Source organism: Oncorhynchus nerka, linkage group LG13 (assembly GCF_034236695.1).
Source record: "Oncorhynchus nerka isolate Pitt River linkage group LG13, Oner_Uvic_2.0, whole genome shotgun sequence".
NCBI lineage: Eukaryota > Metazoa > Chordata > Actinopteri > Salmoniformes > Salmonidae > Oncorhynchus > Oncorhynchus nerka.
Window position 1 is genome coordinate 63954122 of NC_088408.1, and position 10368 is coordinate 63964489.

The 10368-nt window shown below is 43.6% G+C and overlaps 1 protein-coding gene across 1 annotated transcript; it reads right to left on the reverse strand.

Annotated features, from left to right (window-relative positions):
* Positions 1-56: 56 nt before the first annotated feature.
* LOC115140662 (protein FAM163B-like) lies at positions 57-3744 on the reverse strand. Its single transcript, XM_065026056.1, has 2 exons — positions 3649-3744; positions 57-3548 (listed from the first exon to the last, which is right to left on the reverse strand). The coding sequence occupies exons 1-2, from the start codon at positions 3739-3741 to the stop codon at positions 3129-3131; spliced, it is 513 nt and encodes a 170-aa protein (XP_064882128.1). The 5' UTR covers positions 3742-3744; the 3' UTR covers positions 57-3128.
* Positions 3745-10368: the final 6624 nt, after the last annotated feature.

The window sequence follows — 10368 nt, forward strand, 5'->3', positions numbered from 1 at the left end:
CATCATTGAGCTTTTGTACTGTTGTTAACTGAAGTCCTCAATGTATTTACCTGTATTTCGATTAAAAACTGTAAATTATCGTTGTTTCTTTGATTGATTTGTTGTGTTCAGCATACGAAAAAACATGCACAAATTGTTCTGTTTATTGTTGACGCTATTTTGTACAATGTAAAACGCTATATTCCACATATGGTTCATCCATAGTAGTTAATGGGAAATGCATATACCAGGACCTGATGCCACCTGCTGGTTTATGTATAGGGCTCGCTCTCTCACATTTACTGCTGAAATAAAACACAAATATCCTATACACCAAGAAGACAAAACACTGTTAAATCAAAACAAGACATGCCATGTTACATTTTTGGGGGGAATTCAAAAAGAGTTTGGCCACCCATACTTGCCAAGTAAACAGTACACACATTACTAGAGCAACCAACTTAATTGACATACACTAACTTTTTATTGTGGAACTTGAAGTATATGACTTGACAATGAGCTACATGAAAATCACTTCAAATATATATTTAAACATATTTTCCCTTTAAGTTTGAACCAAATGAGCTCTTAAAATAGTTAAGTTTCCTCTCGATTGAGAATATATTGAGAGGACACTCAAAACTGAAACAACAATACTTCAGAGGATTTGAGAATCAGGCTAATGAGACCAAGATATTCAGGTTCTGTCCTTATTTTAGCAGCTTACCGTGCCTTATGTGTCATCACCTATACATAAACCCCAAGAAAATGTACCGTACAGATATCACACAACAGACACAGTTATCACTATGCCTCGGAGGTGGCACCACAGGTCCCAGAGTGGTGGGGCGATTCTTTTTTTCCTGGGGCCCATAGTTTTTCCTGATCTGGTAACCTAACGAGGTAAAACTCTGGACCTTATATGGTATGACATGATTCATCAGTTGTAAAAAATAAAATAAAAGCTTTAATATGGGCTATGATGAGAGCAGCGTTTTCTAATCAGGTCACGTTTATAATAACCAGGAGAAAAAGAACCTGGCAGTGGGGAGGATAAAAACCCTGTCAAACTGCAGCAACCTGTTCATATGAGTTATATTTCAAAGCTAGACTAACAGGGTTTCTCTCTACACAGACATAGATACAGCAATATGATTGGATAATAGAAGTCACAGGGCTTAGCTTGCTTTATGCAAGTTTGCATTGTGGAGGCCTGCCCTCTGCAACTGTAGGCCTAATAACACATTGAACTCACAGTCTATGTCAGCTATTGTGTTTCCTCGTTAATTCCGGTTAATCATTTTGGATAGAAAAGGTCTAGGCAGCCCAAGTGTGAATATAAACCAAATATGATCCGTTCCTAACACAAACAAATGGAGCAATAAATACATACCGTTTCCGCTTCGTTTACCCCGGCCAGAGGTGGACCAACCGGCTGGCAGATGGTGTTATTATTCCTTGTCGTTTGTCATCTGCGTCCAACAGGAATGTAATTCAGCCGGCTATACACTTGTGTCCCCTAGCCATTGGCTCGTACATAAAACCTTCTTTTTTTCCAGGCTGCAAAGGCGTCAGTTGCCTTGTTAACTAGCTTTAATGCCAAGACGGCAAAAAAATAAATATGGGAAAAATATGTATTGTCTTAATAAAACATTCTCGAATGGATAATGCTACTTCCTGGTGTTGTACACAGCGTTCAGCCAGGGGTACGCAACCGACTGTTGCAACTTGATTGGCTGAACATCAGGAAGTAGCATCAGCCACTCTAGCATGGTGGTGGAAAATTGTGTTTTATGAACAGGATTATTAAACTAGCATATGGAGTTGTTTTAATATGGCCATACCAATGGTAATTTTGCTATTTGATTTAGAATTGTAAGACCTCTTTAAGGTATCCAAAATATATATTTAAAAAAAATATTTGATGAAACATTGAATTTGGCCTTACTGCTATTAGCCCATAGAAACAGATTCACTGCAGTTTCACTGCATGGGACAACAGTCCCCAAAAAATCTAAAGGAAGTTTGTTCTGAAATATATCTGAGAGATATAAGAAAGATCAGGAAACTATTTATATATTTTTGTACACCTATGTTGATCAGACTGAAGAATCGTCTCGTTTCCATGCAATACTGCATGTCAGATTGCTAATGTTCAGGTGTAGGCTGCTACAACATTTATGTAAAGACTTTTTGCTTGTGTCTGTCGGGAATGATATGTTATCACATTTGCTAAATAAATACTGAGGAAAGTGAAGCGTGCCTTGAGCTTTGTGCCTGGCCTAACCTAAACCTAATGTAGCAGGTGTAAAATAAATGCCTGAGCGGAGCTCCGGTTATCAATGGAAAAGGAAGCTAGGTTGAGTTAGCTGTGTCCCTGAAAACTGGGTGCATCCGGTTGTTGGCAATTCAGGTGAGGGTGTGCCAGGCCAGACCTGTGATTTCCGTTCATCTCTTTTGTCAAGACACTGCAGCAGCACAGCGATGTGAAGGACAGAGAAATTGTGAGCGAGTTGACAAATCATGAGGCAAATCGGTCTAAAAGAACGGCACATTTCCCCTAGTTTTTTACGCCTTTCTCGTCAATATTTTTTTGTAAACTAAATCAGAAGTTGTGGAGCCCTGCCACATCTGATAAAAAAATGCTGGTGCAAATGCCAGCTCGCCACACGTTTTCCAGTGGCCCTGTTCTGCCAGCTTAAGCTTTTCTTGAGAAAAAATGTCTCCCTCACAATCACAGATCCTCTATGCTGCCTATGATATTAAGCCCTTTTTAAAATACCGTTCATGTGCTTCCCCACACACAAACACACACACCTACACACACACACACCATGTCCGTGCTGTGTTCTTGCTGTCTGAATCATAATCCTCTAAAGAAAGACGAGCAGATTGACACATTGCCATCAACATACTGACAAATTAACCTGTGAAGTGAAAGCATGACGTGAGAAAAAAAAGGTGAATTCAGGACTAGGTGTCCATATATCTACACGTGAGACCAAAAAAAAACTCTTTACATCGTGTGAGTGAGTGAACGTACCCATCGATTTGTTGAGGTGGAAAATATCTACACTAAGTAAGAGTTAAATCAAATTCCCTCCAGCCAGGTCAGGTCCCTGACATTGGTCCTCCCAGCCACCAGGGGGCTACACATCAGTGCTGACACTGTGGCTGTGGGTGACCACCTCCCTCATGGTGACAGAGCGGATGAGGTTGAGCTTGTGGTTGAAGCTGGCCAGGTCCATGGGCAGGTCCAGCTCCTGCTGCTGCACAGTCCTGTAGCTGATGCGCCCACCGCCGTTACGCAGCCTCTCAGAGGGGTGCTGCAGGTAGAAGGGCAGGGAGTAAGGCGTGCAGGAGGGGCAGAATGTATGGGAGCGTGTCACTGGTTTGCGGACCAGGGGCGGAGTGTAGACAAAGGCGGGCCCGTTAGGCTCGGAGGGGGGCGTGGTCATCACGTCGAGGTCCCCAGCTGTGTGTACTGGTGTGGGGAGAGAGGACATGGTGGTGATGTCCGGTTGCTCCTCCTCCTCCCTCTCTGGCTCCTCCCTCTTACAGCAATAATACTGCAGAGAGAATCATATGAAAGAGTGAACAAGCTGGTCGCCGTAAACCCTGAGCATACATGCACTTATCATAGCTAAGTTAGACAAAACTATAACCTACCTGCAACCTACAGTAGCACAGTACTGCAACGATAGTCAGTAAGATGACTGTAGCTAGAATTCCACCACAGATAACCACTGTCCCGGCTGACATTCGAAGTCCTCTCCATCAACACTCTGCAGGAGAAGAGGATAGGAGGAGAGATGGATTGAAAGGGGGTGCGGTGCTTAAACTTACATCATCTGTCAGTTATGTACTGTAGATTTGTATCCTTGCCAACAGCCCTCATTGAGAATCTGATGTTGCTGCTTTTAGTGATCACTTCCACTCTTTGAATCAAAGGACTGGTCATAGTGCAGTAATTGCACATTCCTTCAGATCATCTGGTCAACTTAAAGAGTCAAAATGGTGATATTGCCATTTTAGTACCTGTTCAGGTGGGAGGGAGTTTCAGCCTGTTCAGGTGGAATGGAGTTTTGGCCCACAGCATGACATCAAAATCTGATCTGATTATTCTGACCAATGACCAGTCATGTTTTATTTGCATATGTGTCCTACTTTGAAGGGGTAAGTGGGGTTGGCTCTAGAGTCTAGAAGTTCCTATCCAGCCAATCAAGGCTGATTATGTTAATATATTTAAATGTACATCAACACGCCTGAACGATCACACTGAGCATTTCAAAGGCGAAAGGAGGCTCAGGGAAATAAATTATAAAAAATATGTTTTAAGTTATTTTCATGAAATAAACCCACAGTGATGTATTAGAGATACAGTGATGATTTAAAAATGAAATTGAAAAGACTGCATGAGTGCTTTAAGCTATTTCACAGAAATACAGTATGTACATTAGAGGGGATATTGAAAAGCCATCGATTTACTAGTTTTAGAGAGAAAATCAAGCTCAAATCCAATGGTTTACGCAGAGACATGGTAAAAGAACTGTGGCATATACTATAAATACACACGGTTGTATGATTCTTAAATTAAATCATATCCTCCTGATATCCTGAGTCCATCTTAGCTTGCTTTTCCTACTGCTGAGACTGTTAGATACTGTGGGAAAGGTTCTTGGAACATGTCCTTGGGACCATCATGGAATAATGCATGGGAGTTACACAGCAGAAATGACATCAAACCCAGAAATAGCCCCAACACTAAGGCAGAGACAGAGAAAGGCTCCCATGTGAATTTCAATAAGACGCTCATTTTCCACCTGATTCTCACCTCCTACTAAATCAAAGCAATCAAAGCCCAAAACAACCACTCACACATAATATTAATCAGGAATATTGTAGAAAGTAGTTATGGATCAAAGTTGAAGATGCTTGATGTTGTAGATGTCTGGACTGTTCTATTGAGTGTCCCCTGCTCAAGCAAACGTTAATGGAATGGTCACTTCTAAAGCAGTTAGATGTGATATGTGATAGGTTTGATAGTCAAACTCAGCTGGTATCTCATCTCAATAGCTATGAAAGACTAGCGTGTATGTAGAGCTACACAATTTCTCGCGATGACCATACAGATACTGTATTCTCTAACAGAAAAATGTCTAACCTTGCTGAAGATATCTTGTGACAGATAAGGAAAATGGTGGCCACCACAAACGCTCAGACCATTATTTATCCTATCCTGCCTGAGTGTGGCAGCTCAGCTTGCCACATCTCTCAGACCTAAGCACTTCATCAGCCCCAGGATCCAGAGTCAACCCAACATATTGCATTCTGTTCTCATGACGAGCTGGCATGGACATCAGTGTCCCTGAGCGTAGGGAGTCATTTTCACCCATAGATTCACCATCAAACACAAATCACTGGCCAAAGACATGCGGCCAAGACTCAAAAGATAATCATGATCCACACTGTAGAACACACAATTACTTTCACAGTAGAGCTGGCATTATTGTATTGACCATGGCTCTCAGATTGGAATCTATTGAAATAGATCTTTCTGAGAACAATCTCTGACATGACCTCTAGAGACTCTAAAGACATTCAACCGACTCTCTAAGTCAATGGACAGGCTTTTACACTTGGTATTCTATCATCAACTAACCATGAACGTTTCCCTCAGACTGACAAAATGCTATTTCGTTGGAGAAAGTTCAATTGTTTATTTGTTTAACAGATTTGTACAAGGCATCTAATCATAATAAACAATTGCAGTGTTGAACCATTGAACATTTTTTGCTAAAACCCTCACAGCACATTACAGATATAGGCTATAACATTAAATAATCGCTTGGTCCAAGACAGAGATGCATATCCGGGCCACGAGTGAAAAATATCCCCACAGGCTACGCACTTCAGCCAATCTACCAGTCTGCACAGAGTTGCTTTTAGGTTTTAACCGCACGGCTGCATGGAGAGCATATCAGCACCATGGACAGCCGCTCAGTGCCCAGAGCACGCGACCAGTGAACTGGATTGATCAAATACATGTCGTGTTAAATGATCATGATAGCCTAGATAGTGTCTCTTTCACTCTCATGACACGTTTCACTTTCTATCTCTGTCTCATCGGATCTCTTTATCTATCCAGTTTCATGATCCAAACTTCTGCCTTCAAGATAGCACTTAGTCCACGTACAGTTATTTAAAAAGGCCATAATCACCAGAATATGACGGAACAAAGAAACACAAACTTTTTTCAATATACAATAAACCAATTGCAAAAAGCAAAGGTTTTTATAATATGCCCAAATTAGCCAAGTTTAGCCAACTCCATGAGCACAAGCAAGACGGTCAATTAATTTTGTTAAAACAAAGACACCAGACCAATCAAACTACTTCATGAATAAACTACTCACGCGCAGGCTATAATCTTACCTCTATAAGTATTTGAATCGTCCCATGTTGCTTCTCCGGCGCCTACGGCTCCTGCAACACCGGTTCTGGGCATCCGTGTGGCAGCCACGTGACGCTCAAAGGCAGCCGCGCCTGAAGGTGATTGATAGAGTTTCAACAGAGAGGAATGGACCTCTCATAAGCTACTGCTACTCTTCGGAGCACACATTTGTCTTGTACCTTTAACACTGAACACCACAAAAGTGACTATCCCTGTGGATCTTCTGTGGTAAAGAACTTATTTCCTTGGGAAAAACGAGTCGAATCTAAAAGAAACCAAACATAATTAAATTCCCATTACAATTTCCCAGGTTTATCGCCATCTGTCTTCATTTCCAAAAAGGGTTGAAGAGATGGGTGCTTGCAAGCAATATTGAAAGATAACTGAAGTAGGCCTACAAGTTTATTTGGATGCTTATGCAAGAATGGTTATGCGCAACTGATTTTTTTCCCGCGCTCCCAAGTACATTTTCTCCTTACCGCGCAATTTTACCAGGAACATTTGATAGGGGAACGCTGAAGAATGGCACTAATGATGCAAAATACATTACTAAAAAAATGAAATAAACTGCTAAAAATAAATAAAGATGACGACCCAAAAAGAGAAAAAAAGGTTGGTAATTGCACAGCGGATACCATGAAATGTATTATCTTTTCCGCGTGCGTTGTCCTGTGCGGTCCCCTATGTATTGCACTTTAGCAGGACATCGGACCACGCTCGCATTAGTTTCCTCTGCTGATCTGACGAAATGTGGCCATGCGGCAAAGCAGCGGTGCGTTGTTTTTCATTGACGCACTTTTACTAAAGGGCATACAGTTGACTTTCATGATAGAATAACTGTGCATCTACAGGGTCATCGTTCTTTCCAGTTGCCAAACAACGATATGGAGTAGGATGTAATTGATTAAAGCATCCTTGGTCGGTTTCCTTGAAGAATTGCCAAGAGTTGACAGTTATTAGGACAACTGGATGAGCTGTGTGGGATAGGACCTACAAATTACAATTTGATGGTATTTCTTCAGAAGGAAATACAACATTTACTATAAAGATAGAATATAAATGCTGAATCCCTTATGATATCAATTTAGCACTAACAATGTTCATAGGAACCCTTAAATATGTGTAATTATTTGAGCTTGAACTTCTGATCTCAACAGTAGAGAAATCATCAAACATTGCCTTCAATGAGTCAGAAAGAATCAAATTGTCAGCTGGGAGAGGCACTTAGTCAGAATCATGGACTTAGTTTCCACAAGTATTATCTAACCTTTTCCTATTATCTAACAACCTTTCTCTCTCTCTCTATCTCACACGCACGCACGCACGCAGGCAGGCAGGCACGCACACGCACGCACACACACAATCCCCTTCACCTCTACTCTCTCCCAGCACTTTGCCTGGCCCTGAAATCTTGTTCCCCACTGCTACCACTTTGAGAATGGCCAAGAAAAGAAGATAGTCTGAGGGAAGTGAAAAAAACACAGATTTTATTGCATTAATTATTCAGATGTTAAAGGAGGCTGAGATTCCACTGTATTGTACAGACAAGGACGTGTAATATTTATGAGTAGAGATGTGGTGTGATGATGGTTGGGTTATTTTCCGTCTTGTCCTGTTCTGGTTCGTCTTCCATTCAGGTCTGTTTGCGTTATCCCCATCACCCCATATGGAGCCCATGAAGCACTGGTGGTGTACTGTATATCGACTGTGATCAATGTAAGATGGCCTGAACACACTCATATAACCTGAACCATAATGTCACAACATCTTTGCAAACAAAAATGAGTTGTTGGGACATCCCGGAAAGTCACAAAATGGTTGTCTAATGTCATCAGGACATTGTGTCATGGTCCCCTGGAGGTTTTGTCTAGTTCACAGTTTGTCCCGGGGACGTTTTTAGTACATTGTTGGGATGTTGTGTCATGGTCCCCTGGAGGTTTTGTTTAGTTCCCAGTTTGTACCGGGGAAGTTTTTAGTACATTCTTAGGACGTTGTGTCATGGTCCCCTGAAGGTTTTGTCTTGTTCCTGGTTCTTGGGACGTTGTGTCATGGTCGCCTGGAGGTTTTGTCTAGTGTATTATAGGCAATGTATGTGTAGGGACTTCCAAAATTATACAGACTTTGTGGTGCAGCAGAATGAATAGCATGCCCCAAAACCAGAGGTTGTGAATTCAAATCCCAGGTGTGGTCATATTGAAAAGTTAGTGCTAAGTGATGATGTCAAATGTAATCATATTGTAATTGATTGAAGACTTGTTTACTATTTTAGCTGATCAGCATACCACTTGTCACGAATATCACCAAAGGTGGCTCCCCTTCCCATTCGGGCGGCGCTCGGCGGTTGTCGTCGCCGGTCTACTAGCTCCACCGACGACGGTGGAGAGTCCAGACCAGGTTTCCACCGTACGCATTCCTGCAGAGTATGCCGATTTGGCTATCGCCTTCAGTAAAAAGAAGGCGACCCAATTACCACCCCATCGACAGGGGGATTGCGTGATAAACCTCCAGGTACACGCTGCACTGCCCAGGAGTCACGTGTATCCTTTGTCCCAGGAGGAGACGTTGGCTATAGAGACATATGTCACGGAAGCTCTGGGACAGGGGTACATTCGGCCCTCCATGTTCCCCGTCTCCTCGAGTTTCTTTTTTGTGAAGAAAAAGGATGGTGGTTTACGTCCGTGCATTGATTATCGAGGTCTCAATTCCATCACGGTGTGTTTTAGTTACCCACTACCTCTCATCGCTACGGCGGTGGAATCATTTCACGGGGCGCGGTTCTTCGCGAAACTGGACCTCAGGAGCGCGTATAATCTGGTACGTATTGGGGAGGGAGATGAGTGGAAAACCGCTTTTAGTACCACATCTGGCCATTATGAGTACCTCGTCATGCCGTACGGTTTAAAGAATGCTCCAGCCATCTTTCAATCCTTCGTCGACGAGATTCGCAGAGACCTGCACGGACAGGGTGTGGTGGTATATATTGACGATATCTTTGATCTACTCCGCCACACCCCCCGCGCATGTGTCTCTGGTGCGCAAGGTTCTTGGGCGACTGCTGGAGCATGACCTGTACGTGAAGGCGGAGAAATGTGAGTTTTCCAAACGAGCCGTTTCCTTCCTGGGTTATCGCATTTCCACCTCGGGGGTGTTGATGGAGTGTGACCGCGTCAAGGCCGTGCGTAATTGACCGATTCCGACCACGGTATTGCCAATTACTACCGGTTTATCCGGGGTTTTGGTCAGGTAGCGGCTCCCATTACCTCACTGCTGAAGGGGGGGGCTGTGTGTTTGCAGTGGTCGGCAGAGGCGGACGGGGCTTTCCGTCGTTTGAAGGCGCTGTTCACCGACGAGTCAGTGTTGGTGCATCCGGACCCTTCTTTGGCGTTCATAGTGGAGGTGGACGCATCTGAGGCTGGGTTTGGAGCCGTGCTCTCACAGTGCTCGGGTACACCACCGAAGCTCCGCCCCTGTGCTTTTTTTCGAAGAAGCTTGGGCCGACGGAGCAAAACTATGATGTGGGAGACAGGGAGTTGTTGGCTGTGGTTAAGGCCCTGAAGGTGTGGAGACACTGGCTCGAGGGGGCTAAGCACCCTTTCCTCATCTGGACTGACCACCGTAATCTGGAGTATATCCGAGCAGCTAGGAGACTGAATCCTCGTCAGGCAAGGTGGGCCATGTATTTCACCAGATTTCGATTTACGATCTCGTATAGACCAGGTTTCCTCAACACTAAGGCCGACGCGCTGTCCCGTCTCTACGACACCGAGGACCGGTCCATCGATCCTACTCCCATCATTCCGGCGGCTAGGCTGGTGGCACCGGTAGTATGGGAGGTGGACAAGGACATTGAGCGGGCGCTAAGGGAGGAACCTGCGCCTCCACAGTGCCCGGAGGGTCGTAGGTACGTGCCGCTCGCTGTTCGTGATCAATTGATT